We start from the raw sequence: 21071 nt of genomic DNA, 5'->3' as shown, positions 1-21071 counted from the left end.
AGGATATTTTATGCATCAGTGGTCAATAAAGTGATGAGATAATTTAGCCAATAAACCCCAAATAGTGGGAGTGGCAACATAGAATATTGACCCCCAATGTGAAGTCTACCATTTTTGCAGTAAGATGTCAGATGTAGCTTTTATGCACCATTAATATATTAAGGTATTTATAGAAATATTAGTCATTATCATAAAGTATCATAGCACATAATGACAGATTTTTTAATAAACCTATTCTTACAGAAAAGTAGGTAAAACAGAAAGTATATACTCAAAGTAAGCTGCATTTAAACAAGTGAATAAATAATATGTGGGAAAACAGGAACAACCTGGAATCTATACTATCATGCGATATTACAGTTTCTATGAACAAATAAAAGGTATTGCAAAGGCAACCAGGAAGAAGAAGTACTCAGAGCCTTTAGCTGTCTTTTGGGGGTCATGAAGAGCAATGAAAATACACCTGACACACCAAGGCATGAAAGTCCAGAGGGGAAGAACATTACTTTCCCTGCCCTCTCAGAGCTTAGGAAGAACAGGCAATAAGAGATTTCAACAGATTTAGATGTGTTTGAATTTGTTTTAAACACATAGAGTCATAATCTTATTTTGCAGTTTGATACTTTTGGGGGGTAATTATTTCCAACTCTTGCAAGTCTGATTTAATTTTGTTTTGTTTCACTAGGGCAGAGCTTATTTTCTTTTATCTAAAAAACACTTCCACACGTTCAAAATAATGAAGGTCATTGTGTTCCTTTGGAAGTGTCAGATCAAACAGACTGAACTGAAAACTGTCAAGTGGTTTCTTCTAAGCACCAAGTGAATAATTCTTCAACACTGTTAAACATGGTTTATACCTTGCCACAGAGAGTGGGAGTTAGAGACCAGCCTAAGATGGTAGCACATCTGAAGAAATTAGTTTCTTACACCAAGTGAAAAGTAACTTCCTTGACTGAGCACTGAGAAGGGCATGCAAGAGTTTATTATTTGGAAAACAGATCCCTCAGAAAGTGTTCACCAGTTTCTTAACTTTTTATAAAAGTATTCATGTATATAACATTTATCACCTCTCAGATGAAGTTTTTGTGATAATTTTTTTGCTAAATGAGAAAAGGAACAGATCATGATATGCACAATGTGGAAGACCATTTGCTTTGCATTTTAAAATGTCATACAATCTGTAAAATTCTGATGTGAGAAATAAACACTTACCCTAAAGAGATGTAGGATTCTTTAGGATTTAGTTTTAAATAGGCAACAAATCTAAGTGTAGTTTTGCTAGAAACCTACAAAACCAAGCATATGTACTTGCTTATACACAAACTATTGACAAGGGAGATGGACAGATTAGAGAATGATCTTTTGGTACCTCTCTGTTGCCACCAGATCTTTAAGAGCAGGGAATTCATGGAGAAATGGATTTGGTCAATCCCACTGCTCTGGCAGAATTAGCAGTGACTCTTCCAGGACCCTGGAAGCAGGATGCATATGGACATGCCCTTAGAAGTTAATTTTCTTTTTCTACAGAAACTCTCACCTTTGGATGATATTAAAATATAACTTCACTGTAACATTGTACAAACTGAAAAAAACCCAGAGAATTTCCTTGCTGTAATGATTTAATCATCTTTCAAAATGTTTGATTTATTCTCTTTCCTTTGTTGCATGTGGAAAATATGTACTGCATTATTGGATTTAGCTTTCTTAAATATTCATAATATAATTATGAAGACTTACATTAGATTTAGAAATGATATTTAGACTGATGGGAAGTACCCAAACTAAAGACAAAGGATTAACACTAATCTGATTAACTAGATGAGTGAATATGTAGGTAATCCAATTGTTTCTGTTTAAAATTTTTAAAAAAGTTTTCAAAGAACTGAATAGGAAAAAAGAGCTTTAATTTCTGTATTTCTTTCATTTCAAGGTATAATTAGAGGCAACTAGGTACTTTAGTATTTATCTTTGCCCAAATGTATGTTTGTATGGGTTTTTTTCTAGGATTTTAGTTACTCGAGACATTAAAAGGAAAATAATTTATGGTTATGTATCTAATTTGTGTTCATGGATGATTGCTTTTGTAATAATCAACCTGTCTATAAAATATTTATTTCAGAAGAAATGTCTGTGCCTGTATTTAAAAATGGGATATTAAATTAGTAATATTGCATTTTACTTTCTCTGAACATAATCAAGAATGCTATTAGCATTATTAAAGTACATCAGCTTTCATATACTAGTGCTCTCATAGACCTACTGATGCAAAAACATAATGGTAGGTTGGGTAGTTTAAGTCCTAAATGTGTGAAATTCATTACCTACCTAATGAGGCGCATAGGCAGTGAAATTGTGAATTCTTAGTACCACATAACTTTGTGTTGCTATCATACAGTCATATTTACACTGCATATTCCTAATGTCATCAGCCTACTACCTCCTACTGAGTTTGGGCTGAGACTTGCTTTCCAAATATATCTGCATTTGTTATTCTGTACACTGATTTGCTTTGGCTTTGATTTAATAGATCCAGCTCTAAGTGTAGGAGCAAGAGTTTGGGAGATGTTATGAGAATGAAAATAACTAGCAAATTAAAATTGACTTAATAATTCAGCTATCAGGCTCCAAGTTCCTGAAACAAAGTTTTGCAGACTGTTTGTATTTCTATTTTTGTCCACAAAAAAACCCCAAACAAGCACAGACTGTTGTGGATCTTCTCCTATGCCTCTTCTGACACTAGCAAATCCCTCCACCTCCACAGACACAGCTCTCACCAGGGTCAGCTGGGAAACAATTCCAGAGCTCCACTACTACACAACAGTGACAGAAAATTCGGTGTTGGTAATGGTACTGAGCTTAGCTCAGTATCCAAAAAAAGCCATGCATGCATCAGGAGGAAAAAAACAGTGTGCCAAATCAAAAACACACCAGCTTTGACTTTTATGTTTCCTTTGAAAGCAAAGAAAACTTCCAAATGAGTAAGAACTTACTTGAAAGGAAAAAAATAACAGTACTTCTTTGAAAATATTTCTATATTCAGCTTCAAGCATAAATGTCAGGTATTTTGTACTGAGTTAACAGTACATCTGAACTGAGTTAACAATTTTTCATTTCACAAGAGAAACTGAAAACTGTATACATTTATTTTATTTACAAATTACCAGTTTCTTAATCACAGACTAAGAATGGTTTGAGCTGGGGGAGACCTTTAAAGATCACCTAGTTTCAACCCACTGTCATGGGCAGGGAGCCTTCCTGGTTGCTCAAAGCCCCACCCAGTCTGGCCTTGAACAGGAATGGGGCATCTGTAATTTCTCTGGGCAACCAGTTCCACTGCCCCACCACTCTCACAGAAAATAATTTCTTCCTAATATCCAATCTAAGCTTGCCCTCTTTCAGTTTAAAGCCATTCTCAGTGTTCTACCACTATTGTCCTTATAAAAAGTCCATCTCCAGAACCACTCCAGAAAGGTGGTAGTGAGGTGTCTCTGTGAGGAGCCTTCTCTTCTCCAGGGTGACCATTCCCAGCTCTCAGACGGTTTTCCTAGAGAGATGCTCCAACCCTCATGGCCTCCTGTGTACCTTCTTTAACAAGCCCATGTCTGTCTTGTACTGGGGACCCTACAGCTGGATGCAGCCCTTAATAGTGCAGTGAAATACCAGATATACAGCTTCACCCATGATATATTTTCAGGGACAGATAACTATCAAATCCAGCACAGACAGAAGCTTATAGACTCTAAAGAAAGTCAAGTTTACACAATAGATGATGAATTGTCCTGGTGATTTGGTTAAAATAATTCTCTTACAATAATCTTCCTGAGATAAGAAAAACATCAAATATCAAAAGACTGAAAATTTTAAAAAATCTACCTTTATTTTTTTCTTTGGATTTACAATCACGGTCTTTTAGATAAATTGCACCAATTTTGAACTATTTCCAAAGATTGCTTGGAGCTCCTGCTTTTCCTTCAGATTGACATTTCCACAGTTCTTGGAACTGTCCCATTCTCTCTTCCCTCCCACACTTGCACCAATTTTTTAAGTACTCCACAAGGTGCTGTCTGATATTGGTTAATCCATACTTTGTTATGCAAAGAAAGACAATCTCAGCTTCCTAACACTTGAAAGTCTTAATTTCAACTTTGTTGAAGTATAAAGCAGAGAAGTAGTTAAATTTCACCCTTAAAATGGCTAATGCACTTGAAAGTAAATATCCAACAGAGTCAACTAAGGAAGTAACATATAAAGCAGGAGAAAGAGATATTTCTTCTGAAAATTCCATAACATTTAAACATTTTGAGCATTCTCTGTCAATTACAATGCTCCTATTTTTTAAATTAATTGTTGATTAGAAAATGAGCATCCCATCACAAAATTGCTGGTATTTGAACTTAAAAGGAGCACAATTCTGCAAGCATAGGAGTGTGCCAGAAAAAAAACAGGTAACATTTTTTGTTTTCCTATTCTGAATTTAAAGGACTAGTTCTCAAGGTCACAAAAACTGGGTCTTAATCTATGGAGCCTGGTATGACAGTACACTTATTTGTTCCTTAATAATAACTAAAGAGATACATAAACAGTAGTAAAAACCCTGAAATCGACAATGTATCATATCTGTCATCTTAGTGCAATATTTTAACTAATAAAGGAAAAAAAAAGTATTAATTACACCAATCTTGAGAAAGGGAAAGACATGATAGCTTGCCTTTTACTATTTGGTTTCTTTTGTCTGAAGTGTTGTATTTGTTCTGGGGTGTTTTGTTTTCTTTTAATCAGACATCAGCATTTCCTTGTTCTCTATGGTACTCCAACAGAGATCAAAACATTGGTGAGACACTCTGTGGGCTGAACTTAATCCGCTTTAGACAAACACTTCAAAGTCACTATTCTGATATGGCTTAAACTCAGCAAATTTTGAAGCTAACACTGCACAGGTTTGGATTGGACATTAGAGTGCATTTCTTTACTGAGAGGGAGGCTAGATAGTAAGAGAGACTTCCTGAAGAGGTGATGAGTGCCCCTTGTCTGTGAACATTTGGAAAATATTATTAACAAGTGCTTTAACATTTGATCAGCTCTGAAGTGGTCAAGCAGAAGGACTAGATTAGATGGTCACTGTAGGTGCTTTTCAATTGAAATAATCTGCTCTGTTCTATTCTGCATTTTCAAGAAACTACATAAAATGGAGCAACAGAAGTTATCCAACAAACAGATGAAACAATTACTTTTGCCATCGTAATATTCTGCTGCTGTGAATAAAGCCAAGTGTCAAAAGTACAGGAATGCAGAGAGACTGTAATGAATATTCTGCAAATTTATTACATCCCTTGCTCTGAAATACAGCACTCATTTCTAAACTTAAGATGATGAAGCAGACATAAACATAGTCTGACACTTCCAGCAAAAATTTCCATAGCATAGGCGTTCGCTCGACTATACACAAGTTCCCATCCAATTAAAATATAACAAAATATATTCTTTTCCTAAATATTCTCTTTTAAGCTCTAAGTTTCACCAAGCCCAAATGCCACCACTTTCTCACCACATATCAGAGTACTCATTATTCACCCTCCTTGCTGTTACTCAACCAGGGATTGTCCTCTGTTGAGTCATTCTCTCACATGTTATGGAAGAGACTTCCTGATAAGAAAGGTGAAATAGAAGCAGCTAGTCTCCAGAACTGTTTTGTTTTTTTCTCTTTCACCCCCTTTTTGGTATGATAAAGGCTGAAAGACTGTTATCCACCAAATACAGACTGAAAAGCCTCAGAGCCACCATTTGGTCCTGAAGCCAGTAATAAACTTAAATTCTTTGAATTATCTGCAGTATTTCATAAGTAACCATAGTGATGGTTTGTATACATAACAGAATTGAATCAACAGAGGGTGCAAGCACTCACCAAAGTCTTAGGACCTCTCTCCCACAGACTAAGCCAGTATTTACTCAGGTTGGACTTGCAAAGGAGCTTTGGGGCTGTGTAAAACACTGGTTTTGTCTTTGGTTTATTCTTGACTCAAGCAAAACTAAAATTATGATAAATTTATATCGAAGATAGCCAAAGTAAAATCCTTAGGCCAAACATACTCCTGGATGCTTAACTAGATTGTCTGAGAACAACTGCATGTTCCAGTATATGTTTCTTTGTGTCATCCATTTTAGGAAAAGAAATGGGACACAGTGTACATCAAAACCTGCATTTTCCTGATATGGCTGATTATATGGCATCTAAATTTAGCTTGTAATCTCTGCTGAGCAGGACCTCTGTTTCCTGTTTGCCCTCTAATTACTACAGAAAATTATGGTCTGGTATAAATGAATATATACTGTTCTGACACAGTGTTTAAAATAACTCTGGACATTAAATATTACCCATCCATCTGTCAGTGAATAAATAATTTGATCACATTCTCAAAACATTATTTCTGAACAATTCCTTTTTATTTCAGTTTATTTTCATTTTGACTAATGTGTTGTTACATGAGCATAGCTTGTCTGTTTGTGTCATCATGAATAAGATAATAAAATTGATATTTTTACTGTTTACATGTCTGCCTCTAGTTACATTTAAAATGTTCTGTGCAACTATTTCTACTATTTCTAACACACTACTGCCTTAAAACAGGGACCAAAATAGGAAATACTTAGGTTTGTTAGAGTAACACAAAACAGGTGGAAAAATCTAGTCTTCTGAAGAGGTATAGCAGAAAAAGGCTGGGATAAAAGATATTAGCCCACTTTAACTTGGTAAAGACCTAAACACATGAAATTAAAAGATTTTTCTGGAATTATAAAGAAATTCTGTAGCAAATCTGGAAATTAAATTAAGGTAATTCTAACTTCTAATGATTCAAGAAGTTTGCTCTTACTGTATTTTCATTGATATCTAAAGGCAAAACCAAACAAATCCATATACTATAATACAACTGATCTGACACTTAGGAGTAAGTCAGTGCCTAGTGCTTGGCAGGGAACTTCCTCTATGAAGAAAAATTAAGAATGGCAAGTGTTGGGTATAATCATATATTGCAAGAAAACAATTGACAATTCCTTTGTTGTGGTAGTGCACCTTACCAATAAGGTCTTGACTTTTCACCATGTGTATAACAGATTCTCAGGTTATCCTGGAAAACTTTTTTATCCTTACCTTGCCTGGTTTTTACTGATTAAAATTACAGACACAACTAAATATATTTGCACTTGGGTGGCAGGTCCTGTTCCAGCTACATGAAAGCAGGAATACTTGTTCCCTGACTTTGTTTTCAAGGATGAAGCACTTCCATCACTTTCCACCTGTGACTTCACTCACAAAAGTCACCATGTATGGGGAGCTACCAGAGAACAACATCACTGCTGATGGCAATTATTTACATTACTCCTTTTAACATTGCAAATTGGCTGAGTCTTTCCAATATCAATGAGAGAAAACGTTCTGTTCTGATTATTTGGCCACTACACAAGTCAATGGAACATTCTACTACTTCTTCTGACAAGATGTAATAAAATATCTTCAGCATTTATTATTTTCAGTTTTTAATGTATTTTATATAAATGTTAATTAACATCTTCAAAATTGAGAATGAATTGAATTTTGAAATGCAATGTAATCAAAACCAGATTTTTTGCTGTGACACTGTAAATAGGAAGCCTCACACTAGATACTGTTAAATATGTTGAAATCTTCAAAATAACTCAATGATTGCTTTCCCAAAGAACCACATACTCTTGGCAGTTTTGGTCAATTAAATGTTTCAATAAAATATTTAAACTTCTCTAATTAAGATGTGAAAGACTTTGTATCCTGAGAAGCAATCTCAGTTTATTTCAGATTTGCATACTATTGAATCCTTCAACACTTTTCAGAAGTACATGGTACTAACAATTTCAGAGACCTGCATGAGTAGGGTCTGCCATCTCATCCTGCGTGGCAGTTTCTTATCTTCTCTTTACATTTTGCTTATAACACTCTTGCAAGTAAATTTGTTTCTTTCTAAAGCTACTGAGGTGCTATTCTTGCTAAACTAAAAAAAGAGAAAGCTCCATTAAGTGGATATATGAATGGAGATTTTTCACAAAGACTCTAGGGAACAAAGGCATGTAGTTATATAAAATCAGTCTGTTAAATATGACTCCTCTGGAGCATACAAGAAGGAAAGGATGACCCTAACAGTGAACAGTACTTACCTTAGTAGGGGAACAGACTGCAGTACCCGGGGAAAGGATTTGCCTGCTGACAAGACTTTCATGACTTGTCATTTCATGTCTGCTCATTGTTCTGGGCCACAGTTTCTCCTAATTGGTGACTGGGTAGGTTGAAGGTTGGCAGTGGAGTGATGAAGATTTATATGTTTAAAATCAATTCTATCAACTCAGTCTCCAAACATTTGAAGAACCGCAGAGGGAATTGCAGAATATTAAATACACTTAAATTGTCTTGACATGGGTTAAAAACAAGATACAAAGCACACTCAAACGATAGCTCTGCTCCAGTGCTGTAATAAATCATTCCAGAGGCTAAAGAGGAAAGTATGTTCTTCTGTCAGGTGAGGGTATATCCCGAGTCTTTCAACCAGTTAACTTTACGTACCCATGACTACATCATACAACAAAGTGTAAGCTTTTAATATGAACATCTCCCTACCAAACCATACTGTCCTTTTTCTGGGTGGTTTGTTCATGGATTTTGTTTGTTTTCACTCTTCTGGGTCGAGATGAAATTATTTAAAGGCTTTTAAGAAAAGTATTTAATATCACTTTTACTGAAAAGTCTACTCCTATAGCACAGTCTTACACTCCTCACTCATGAACTACTGTTCATGAGTTCACAGTTGGGTGACAACTCACTTTCTGGTCACAATTTTCTCAAGAGAGAGTTGATCAACCATTCTGCTTTTGTAGGACAGAAGGCAAACTGTTACTAAGACATAATTTGGACATAATTAAGTGCCTATATACATCGCAGCAATCCAGGGTGCCTGTCTTCCAACACAGACTGATTTCTAGCAGCATAAAACTTATCTATTCTGTTCTTATCTGTGTTCATACTTATTTAGAAATATCTGACCGAGAACTAGCCAGTTCCATATGAATTACCAACAACATGAAGATTTGTAATTATATTTATTTACAGGATTAAGGTGTGAGTTCCAAGCAAGCCACCAGCAATGATATCACCTAATACACTTATGACTTCTGGGGCTACCAAAAAATCTGTGCCATTCCTGCTGAAGAATATAACCAGAAGTGAAGAATAGTCACCCTTAGTCTCAGAGCCTTTTTAGGAGGACTACAGCACCTGAAGCAGGCAGCTGAGATCTTGCCCTTTGTCCACTGAACCACATTCTAGTATATATAGCCTGACATGTTATATATAACTGGAATTCCCCAACCATTCAGACATTTCTGGGGCATGCTATCACCTACTGTTAAAGGGCAATTCTCCCCAGTGTTCCATAATAACTTACTCCTTCTTAAGATGTCCATGATTTTCTTACAGGACGTACAGCAGCAAACACGCACCAAGTAACAAGTTTCAAACTCTATAGTCTTCTCAGTTCTACCATTCTACCTCTTTCAGGGCTCTAGATTTCTCTTGTTATTGACATTGTAAAAAAACCTACTGTTTCTCCCTTGTTTTGTCTATATGGTGTAAAGTTCTCATGGGGAAAACAAGTTGTCAGCTGTAAACTGGTACATCAGGATGATTAATAAACTGCATGTATATGACATAGGGAATTCAAATTCTTGAAATGTTCTTCAAATATGTGGAATTCAGAGAATAGACAGCTGGGGTTCATTCAGTAATTCAACTTAAAAATATCAACAAGATAAATGGAAAACTGTATACAAATACAGTTTTCTCTTACACTTTTGTTGTTTGGCCTTGGCAGCTAGGGGGTTTACTACTGGATAGCAAATCCCAGATTGTATGAATTTGTTTTTTCAAGTGGTAAACTCATCATTTGTATTCAATAGCTCTAAGAGAAAACCACATGGATGGCAGTACACTGGAAATGACTATTTTATTAAGATGTCGAGAACAACAGTACAGTTGTAATTCACTGTGGAATTTCTCTATATTTTGTTGTGAAAGTGATGACAAGTTGATGATTTTGCCGTAAAACTGTCAAATACAGCAAACTACTAAATAAAGGCATTTTTATGTTGTGGCACAGAGACATTCAGACTCTTCCCACTTTAGTTCAAATGAAGCTCTGCTAACAACCAATTATAGCATATAGGTTTTATTCAAAAATATCAAAACCAACCAACAAAAAAACCCAAACACAAACAAACAACAAACCATAAAAACAAAATACCTCTTCTAAAGACATAGTCTCTAAATTATTCATATACTTGTGAACTTGTTTTCTAAAACTGTCAAAAAAATTCAAAAGGAAGCATTTTGTACCAAACTATAATTTTTTATCAAAATACTCTTCATTGAAATGCTTGTATTTATTGCTATTATTTACAAATTTAATGTAATAAGAATTAATTAACCTCTAGGCTTTTGAGAGTACAATAAATTTCAAAAAATTGCTAAAGAAATATGCTTTATTTTGGTTTATAATCTTGAAAGGGAGATCACTTTGTTACTAAGAGATTATTTTTTCATACTGTTTTATAAATGTGAATTTCCATACCTCCTTGATCACTTACACAGCGAGAAAACACATTGCAAAATTCGGATGTAAATTACCAGCAAAGTAAAACCACAGAAAGTTTATGCACTGTTACCTCTTGCACATGTGTGAACAAAGCAGCAGGAAGGCCTGCTATTTAAAGTTTCTGATATTTCCAGGATCTAGCAAGATCTAACACAGTCTTTGTAATTGCTTTGGCATTTCTGATTGTAAGATTGTAAATTTATCATCTGCCAGTATTTCTGTATTGACTTCTTACCAACTTTATGTATTCATACATAAGGACTGATGGAAAATAAGGAATTTTCAAAGTTTAATTACTTTTTAAAATTCAAAATTACTTATAAACCCATTCATTTTAAAGAAGCAACATTTCAGCAGCAGTAAAGTAAAGCATTTTGGAGCTGTGATGTATTATAGAGAGAAAAAATGTTATTGCACAGCATATGGTTCTGTTAGAACAGAATGCTTCTGCATTAAAAGAGCAGAGAGGTATGTTGCTTTTTCCCACAACTCTTCCTCAAGACTGAATGTAATTATTATTCTTACATATTCTTGAATGTGAAAGTTGTAAACAAACTATGATTTACATAGAATACACAGAGATTTAAATATAACATTATGTAAACATAACACAAGCTTTACTTTATAGAGCCAAGGTCTTTGCATATAGAATAGATCCAGCAGTTTCATGCAGATAATGAAGGGTGGAGAAAAAAAGTTCATAGGAAATAATTCAATTGTATGAGCTCATCTTTAACTACTCTGTTTTTACTTCATAAGAAAAACTGAATCTATGCAATACTATGACAACTCTGTTGAAAATAATTTCATGATTATATATATATATAACAATTCATAAAAGACATTTTTTAACGTCTTTTGATGTTTCTTTTAAATTTTGTATAACATGTTTACCTTTTTTTAAATAAATACTTTAAAAAGGAAATAATCTTTCTAAATGTATTTCAAAGTTGAAATTTAATAAACATAATATGTATATTTCTTCAAGAAGAGTGACTTAAGAGTTAGCAATGTTAGCACAGAAGCCAGAACCTTCAGGATTTATTTTCAGTAGATGACACACTGACCCATCCTGTGATGAAGAATGCAGCTAACTCTACTCTTGTAGAGTACCTGAGTCTCATTTAGTATTTATAATATATCTCTTCATTGATATTGGCCAGGTGATTGAACAACCTATTCATACAAATTAGCTCATCTCATCTTTTTGTTTCCCTAAGTGTGAGATGCTGTGCTTCAGCCCAGGGAGTGCACTGGATAAAGTTAAATCTATCAGCTCCTACATGAAGACCAGGCATTGCAGCCCATCTCTCCCTTTCCTTCCTGATGGGATCTGATAGTTTTGGCCCCTGGCAGTGTGACATTACAAAACGGTGAGGGTGCTACACAGCTGCTGCTGGGGAGCACAAATGTGTCAATACACAGGTCATGAAACAGAATAGATTAAATGTGTACTCATAACTGCCCAAACATAACCATGGTAACCTATTTGTATTTACGAGGAGGGAGAAAAACTCAGGAAAGAGGAAAAAGTCTGTGGATGAGGTAGTAAGGGAGGACTTGCACCAGAGTCCTGGTGCAAGGTACAGGTATAAGGGAGTGGACACTCTCTAAGGCTTTGAGGAACACACAAACCTTAGCAAGTGGAGTAGATTCTCCAATACAGAGTTCAGTTCTGGCTGTGAGCAAGATTCCCAGGAATGGACTTGGGGACAACACACTGGGTGCAGCAGGTTGAACTCGGTATGTGCTGGAGGACAAGACAAAACACTTGCACTAGGTGAGAGCACTGTACAGCACAGGAGGGCAGTAGGTGAGAGCACACAGCTAGAGCCACCCAGCTGGGCTGGGAATAAGGAGGCTCCCTATTTCAGGACAGGATAGTACTGTGAAAGGGTGGGAAAGATGAACTACAGAGGTAACTGCAGCCAGTACAAGTGGATCCTGTCTACACAGGTATTCAGCAGGTCTAATTCAAACCAAACAGAGCAATCTCCATCTTCTTCATATGGCACACAAGGAAAAAAAACACCCAAGCAATTAAAAATATAAAAATTATTATTGTTCTTTAGAAGAAGTACTTTAGATAAGAGTATGTTATATGTGGCAAATATTCAGAAATACCTTGTGTGTCACATTGTAAAGTCCTAGCATCTTTGTGTTCCCAGAAATATCATGATCTCCTTAATATCCAAAAGCAATAAATACCCCCTAAGTAGCGTTTAGTATTGCTAGAATTGCCAGATATAAACTAACTAAACTAAACATGAAAAACCTTCATGGATCTAGTCTGCTGCCCCAGAAAACTGGACCAAAAATGGCTCTGATCATACTCCAAGGTGTGCTTGAAAGTATATAAAGAGAGATGACCTGTACCTACTGCATCACAAGTTTCACTTTTGTAAACAAGGGTATCGATGATTTCAGCTTAGGAAATTAATTCCTAAATCACAGTAAAACTAATTTTTGGTATTTAAAGTTCAAAAATAATGGCTAATTTTGGAATTCTTGTAGATAAAAACTAAGAAATCATCGTGTTAAATGTATTCTTCCCACAGATGCAAGTTGTAATATAGTTGACCTATGATATACTCTTTCATGATTTACAGTCTGATAGCTGCTCTCCTCTGCTGTATGAGAAAGAAGCATGTAATCTCTCTTAATCGGAAAATTCACTTAAAGTGAAGTGCAGCTTTCCAACAGAACAACATTCAGTCATGCATACAATCCACATGAGAGTATGTAGGAATTATGCTTGCATTTTTTCGAAATCTACAATTCCTAACTTCAAATGACTTGTATCACAATTAAAAATTAAAACATACTACAAAATACTGATGGGAGTACTGCATGTGATGGTTTTGAATAAACACTGTAAAATTAAAGTATATGTACATGACTCATGAGAATTCAAAAGAATAGGTGATTCTAAAATTAATTTTCATCTCCAACAGGAGTGGGTTCTTATGTGATATATAAGCATTATCCCTTTCTTCTCATATTTTAATTAAAACATAAGGCTTCTCCTTTTCTATGAAGCAAATTTCAATAGCAGTTTAAGAATGTTATTGCACACAGGATATACTCTAAATAGCATTTATATATTTGACTACCAACAATGTGATCCAAACTTGCTTTTTGATTTGAACATAGTATGGAATGTATGTACATGACAGAATAAAAAGAAAGATATAATAAATATCTAGATATATTAGGCTTGTAATTACGGGGATAGAAAAATTTAGCCTACATTTGTACCCTCACAGTCATCAGTTTCAGGGAATAAGCCCCAGTCTCCAAGCCAGGATGTACAGAACAGTTTGCATCTACCTAAAATGAATGGTCTCTGTCCACATGAAAAGCACTTGGCCTGGGTCTTCTCTAAGCTCCATGGCAGACCTTGAAGACCATAGAAATAAATTTTTTTTAGTTTCTAGCCCTGAGAACTTAAGATAATAACCGAAGATATAAAGCAGTCCATCACAAGGGCTGCTTCTATAAAATGACCTTGAGAGTGTGCTTCATCCTACAGTGAGGGGTATAGGACATGAGAGCTTTCAAGGGTGACAACACTATGTCTTCTATAGGCTTCTACTAAAACTTAATCTCTATTTTTTCCACCTTAGGCAACAGCTAGTTGGTTAAATTTGGAAAGGGAAAACAGAACTGAAGGAATAATACAGAGTAATGCAGAGCATCATCAGACTTGTGCGTCAGCTGAGGGGAGATGAAAGAAGAGCCTGCAGCTGTACTACGGGGGATGGAATTGAAAGCTTCTTACAAGCCTGTGGCTATACTCTGTGAATTCTTTCTTTTTTCTCCTTGTGTAAGAATAAATGTAGTTCTTTATTTTCAGTGCTCACATTCTACTTTTTGTACAATGTCCTTCCACTATGAAGACAAGCAATATGAAGTTGCAGTGAAAAATCTGAAATACGGGATCACTGACTTTCACTGACATTTCTTCTACACACAGTTTGGAAAAGTCATATGAGAATTGTCACCTGTTGGAACTCTCCTTCTCCTGGCAAAGGCATAAATTATCTGGAGAATGCTATGCTTATGAGATAGAACAGCATTTTCCATGTTTGCTGAAATGCCATATGGTAGCAGAATCACTACTTACTGCGGTCAGTAATTATTGTCCGGGCCTCTTGATTGCTTGTCTTGTTTTTTAGATTTTGTGCTGCAGTTATTAGTTCATCCAGCTGGGGACGTCTTTGCTCCAGATCCTGTAGTATTGCCTAGTTGAACACAAATTCAAAAATAAAATAAAGAAAAAATCATAAAGAGCTTTTGAGAAGACCACATATAGGGACTTATAGGGACTTTTTCTGTGCAAACTTGACTTAAAGCAAAAAGATTGCTTGCTCTTTCAAATAATACATGGTCTAAATGGTCCAAAACTTCAAAATATTATTATATTTTTAATATATATTAAAAATATTATATATTATATATATTATTAATTTTAAAATACCAAGTATAATTTGCACTAATAATTTTTAAAGAATCTCTAAAACTAAATTGGTCTACATTTTTAATGTCAAATTATGCAGGACAAGCTATTCTCCTCTATAACGCTACATAGACGAGCACTATTTTTCTATATTATTTTATATTTTACTATTTATTTTAAAAAGAAGATATAAGGGTTTACATTCTGGCCAGATTAGGCAGGCTTTTTCTATTAGCTCATGAAGTCAAATTATGTTTATTTTAAAATATTTAATGACTGTTTAATTATTATCTATTGGTTAAAAGCCATTGTAAGACCGTTAATGTCACTTTTTCTGTCCTCAGTCCTTACCTAGCTGAAAAATAATTAACACTCACAATAATTTATATGCTACTCAAACCAATTTATAAAGCCCAAATAATCTGTCTAGAAAGTAAGAAGTGGATTTAGAATTTCTCATGAGGAAAAAGATGAGCTTCATGGTATTTAGAAGGCAATAAAAACTAAAACACAATATCTTTAGATAAAATGAAAATGAAAACTCAGGGAAAGTAAGGCATATAAGATTTATCCACATATTTAACTTATTTCAAAGGATTAGAGAAGAGCAAACAAGTAGTCAGTACAATCATTTCTCAGATAAGAAGAATCCAAGTAGGTCTTTAGAAGACTGACCAAATTCAGACACTTCAGATACCCATTGTGGAGTTTCCAGAAAAGATACTCATTAGATTTCCCAGTCTTAGGAGTTAGAAGTAGCAATACTTATTACAAACTATGAAATATAAATTACTTTTATTCTGTGTACAACTTTTAGTCACCAGAACAGAGCAGTGTGCCGTCAGACAGTCAGTAGGTACACTTTAACAGATATCAAGTTGGCAACAAAGGCCAGAGAAGGATTTGTGTTTTTGAGGCCAGTTACAGAGTCACTGGTTAGAAAGTCTGTTAGCATTCTCACCTGCCTGATGATAAAGTGTCTGGAGTATTTTACTGTCTTAAAAGTTTCCTCTCCTTAAAATGTTTTTGCCCTAAACAATCATAGTTGATTTTAAAAAGCTGATATTCAATAACTGTTCTGGACAGAAAAGACCTGTGAGTCTGATCTTAAATCTGACCCTCTAACTTCAGACTACAGTTGAATAATTTCCACCAAGTTGAAGGTTATAAATAAAGACCTAATACCATTTTCTGTTTAGTAAGATTAACAAAAGGGCATAAGAACATAGCTTTCAGTAACTACAGCATGTACTATAAAAAGCAAACTAAAAGCTCCACAGTTTCATTTTGTTCAGTTACAAACTCTTTAGGAAAAAAAAGGGTAATTTTCAAAATATACATCTAACTACAACCTGTGAAATTCTTCCTTTTAACTTCTGCATCAGGTCTTTGAAAACCTATTATAACTGGCTTTCTAAACTCATACCCAAAAGCTTGGATGGTATTTTTTCACTTGTATACTGATTGAATTGCAGAGACATGCAGTTAAAACAGCAGCTTGCATAATTAAGCAAAGAAGAAATTTCTCATTAGAAGTCTCTCCTTAGTAAGAGAAATAAAATCTACTGATGCCATTACTATCTCTAGATATCTATGTGCCTTCCAAACTCCATTTTCTAAGAAGACAAGTTAATGAGGGACATGAATTTTACAATAGGAAAAGCAGTCCCAGTGCAGTCGAACAGCATCTGTATTACACATATTGCCAAAATGGACGGTGCAGAAGAACACTAAAACACACACAACAGGCTCAGATAATTCTGTGGCTCCCCTTTCTCTCTCCTTCCCTACCTAGAAAATGTTTAGAAGAGGAAAAGCAAATTAAGTCATTCCAAAGTCTTATGCCAAGAGTGACTATCTTCCCCAAAGTTTCCTAAATATCATTTTATACTGGATTAGAAAAGCAGAGTGATTTATCTGCTCCAGCCTGAGTCCCCAGCTAGAGATTTAATGCTGCGGTTGTATCACTAATAAAGAAAGCTGCTGCTGTATGTTTCATATAGTAAGAAATGAAGCACTAGGTAGGGACAGCTCAGGAAGGATTTGCTCAGTACCAAAATGAGGAAATGGGGCTGATCTGTGCCCAAGGGCTCACAGAAGGATTTGCTGCCAAGACCCATCTGAAATTCCTGAACTGGATGTTCAGAAAAACTAGAAATGTCTCTTTAACCTGAGTCTTGCTAGTTCTGCTGTTCCCTTGGGGATATAAAAATCTCATCCCTGTATGGATTGTGTGGACAGCCTTCCCTCTACCATTTCATGTGAATAAAATTATTTTCTTCTGGATGCAGAGGAGTACATTTTTGAAAGTTCAAGAAGGACACTCTTAAACTCTTAACACTATATACAAATCTGAAGATTCTTAGACTTTCATAAGATTATAAGATTATAAGACTTTCATAATTATAAAACAGATTTTTCTTACTCTTAGAAAAAAAAAGATTTATCAAATAAATATATTTTTCACTGATTTAATACAAAGTGTCTGAGAACTTTACCCAAGCAATGTCCTATTTTATTCATTTTTTTATTTTATTCAATATTTTATTTACTAATTACAATTACAAAATTATTACAATGTTTATTGGTCTAGTTTTACAAGTTTGTACAATCTTAAAGATTTCTCAAATACACGTTTCACATTATACCTACAGTGTATGTACCAAACCCCAATGGAAACTTGGATAAAAATAGCTACTAAAATACATAATTTCCAACTCTTCCTGTGATCCTGTAGCATGAAAATAAACAACACTTGAGCTCCACTTCAAGTGTTATCATATTCAGAAAAATATTCTGTGACTGGATAAGCTGATCATACAAGCTGATTTTGTGGCTTAATAAAAATACAGTTAATTATGCTAGGAAGAGCAGTGCTTTGAAGAATAGAAGCTAAAAGATCACTAAGTATGATTTTTGGGGAAAATTGAAACTGAATAGCTTTAAAGAATTAGCTGGATGATCTAAAACAAATGAGCAAAACCCCTAAAAAACAAAATCAGCAGCAATTAATAGCTGGAGATAGTTTTAAAAACTTTTACTAATTCAGCCAAGTATTTAAGATTGTAAAACGATCCTCAACAGAAAACTAAGTGGAAACTATTAGAAGTTACTGTTACAACAGCCATAGGAATAAAAACTCATTAATAGTGGCACCCTGGTGGAGACACAGCAGATGCAACAGACCAGATGCCTCTGATTTGGAATGTCAGCACACGGAAACAAATGTGCCATATAAAAATGGGTAACACAGAAATGAAAGTTATAATTAAACTACTTTCAAAATAAATGAAACAAAAATCTATCTAATCTCCCTTAGGTCACCAAAAGTACAAGCACAATGACTTAGGGAGTCAGTTAAACTAAAAGTTGTGGGGCTTTTAATAAACAAATTCTTTTGCATACAATTTGTCTCTACCAACACTTTTCTAGTGCTCTGTAAAGGTACAAAAATTCATTCTCCAGAACATTATAGAGCACATTTCAATAAAGAAATGTTGCTTAATTATAAATACAACTTCACATGAGTAGGTCAACAGTGAAGGACCATTGATACGCATAGTTGTACAAACACATCTTTAAACCCCAAAAGAGCTTTTCTTTTTCTTCATATATCTATGAATGTGAGCATAATTATGCTTGGTGATAGCACAGTAATGCATGATAATGAGTAATGAGGTAGTCATGCAACCTACCTAGAGTTTGTTAGAAAGTGATGCTATTCACTTTTAACAATCTTTCCACATTTGCAGACGGCAGCTGCTCAAAAGAAAAATCCAATTTTCAGGTTCCTAACTTTTATGATTTTCTTACATAAAATGGGTTGTTGAGGTATGGAACAAATTGTTCAAGTCAGCAACTGAAATAACTTGCATAAAAATTGCGAAAAAATAAACTGACAAACTGAAACAGGTGAAGAGTGACAAATTCTTGATGGGACTTCAAGGTTTGAGACTGAGAATTAAAATATTTTCTGGCTTTATAATATACAGCCTGCATATTTGACACTCTGGGCATGCTAGTTTCTATATATAACAGGATCTTTAAATCTATCCAGTCTTTTTTTTTTTTTTTCCCTTGACTTCATGGCAAATATTATCAATGTGGAGTAGCTGAATTCCAGGATGGTACCAAGACTTACACATTTGACTAATTGTTTACTAGTGCTGATTATGGGTGTTCACTCTTTAGCATCTGAAGAAACCTTTCCCACACCAAAGCCAGGACTTTCCTTCACTGAACTCAAACATATCAACAAGAGCAGAGGTTGCTGCTTACATGCTCCCAGACAAATATACCTTGTTATCTATTTTATACTAAGTATAGGAATGCTAATTGTGAGTGATCAAAACAATTATGTTTGGGCAAACCAGCAATTTAGATTTTTGCTCTTCCATGTTAAGAACAAACTAGAAGCACTTTTTATCAGTAATAATCCTTGGCTGAAGACTGAGACTTCACAACTCTTTGGGATGATTTGTTTTGGCCCACTCCCAACCTTGTTTAATGAAACAAACCAGTGAACCACAAGAGCTCAAATGGATGATTAATATGAGAATGTAATGGAGAAGGAAGATATATTTCTTATTCTGTGAAGCTATTTGCTCCTCTGAACTAACTCACCATGATGTCCTCAGAAAAAACATAATTCCTTTAATTAGTTGTTGAGGAAATTATTTGCTCATCTTTTGAAAAACTTTAGACTCTAAACCTTAAATTTAAACAAAAAAATGCACTGATAACTTCCAAAATGTATAGTCAAGACAACTTTTACTTAAAACAACTACGTTTCTTGTCACTGATTGGTTCTCTAAATAAAATGTGTTATATACACACACCTAGAAAGAGAGAAAGCTTTGGAAAAACTTGCTAACAATTTCAGAAAATGAAGATATTCAACACCTACAATTCATTTGCATAATAAAATTGGCTTTGTTAAGATATTCCTCCCAAACACAATTTGAATTTGTTTTCTTGTCACTAAGCAGGAAGAGAATACGAGTAAAAATGGTCATTTACATATTCTCTATATTTAAACATAAAATTATGAAACAATGAAAGCAATATAATGCAGAGGAGTTTTCTCTTTTGAAACAACTTTTCTTTTGACGATTAACTGTTTTCAGTTTTCCCTCCAAAGCATGCACTTTTAGGAAAATATGAGGATTGAGAGGAACTATTAAGCAATTTTGATAGCTGATTGGTGCCTGCCAGTGAAATCAGGACTTTAACAGACTAGACACTATGAATTTTATTTTTCCTGAGTGCTTTATGCAGCGCAAGTTTTCCTAAGCACATACTTTTATGTCCACTTGGGGCTACCTCAAAAACTGCCTCAACAGCTCTCGTTGTCTAAGGGAATATATCAGCTCCATCAGTGATGCTGATGGGAAAGCCACCAGTGACAGTTTATCAGCTGCTGCAGAGATGCATGAAAAAGCATCATAAAATTTCTTTTTTTTTGGTGACAATCAGTCATTCAGTTATGTTGGTGGCATTGTGAATGTTCCTTTACAACTTAGGAAGTCTGGTTCATGCCAGGAGGTGCTTTATGAAAGCAAGGTTTGCAACATGCTGTTGATGCACCCTAATCAAACCAAACAGAACAGGGAGTACTTAATTTGAGTTTCCTTGTGTTGACCAAAAAGGACGATGATGGTAAGCTAAAATGATGGAAAAAGGTAAGGTGATTATGGTGGTGGGAGCTGGGATAACTCTCATCCTCCCTCTCACCCTGCTCCCCATTTATTTGTCTGTAGGAAAGGACTTTGGAAGCACATCAAGAGGATCAAATCATCAGCAGCTTGCTCATTATAACTGAGATGCCTTGATGGACTGCACTGGAGTCCATCCAGCACACAGGATGGAGAAGATGGAGAAGAGACCAGAAAAAGATTACAGTTTAACATAGCTTGTGAATGAATCATTCTGTGATAAAAGAA

The 21071-nt window shown here is 34.9% G+C and overlaps 1 protein-coding gene across 16 annotated transcripts in view; it reads right to left on the bottom strand.

Annotated features, from left to right (window-relative positions):
• DMD (dystrophin) overlaps nt 1-21071 on the bottom strand; it is a 1145450-nt gene that overhangs the window by 272119 nt on the left and 852260 nt on the right. For all 16 annotated transcript variants that reach the window (XM_064407380.1, XM_064407383.1, XM_064407377.1 and 13 more), the window contains one exon: nt 14797-14914. In XM_064407380.1, coding sequence (XP_064263450.1) covers nt 14797-14914 — 118 coding nt within the window. The remainder of the gene's footprint in view (nt 1-14796; nt 14915-21071) is intronic.

Source organism: Passer domesticus, chromosome 2, assembly GCF_036417665.1.
Source record: "Passer domesticus isolate bPasDom1 chromosome 2, bPasDom1.hap1, whole genome shotgun sequence".
Lineage (NCBI taxonomy): Eukaryota > Metazoa > Chordata > Aves > Passeriformes > Passeridae > Passer > Passer domesticus.
Note: the sequence above shows the minus strand (reverse complement) of the source record. Positions and strands in the feature narration are given on the sequence as shown.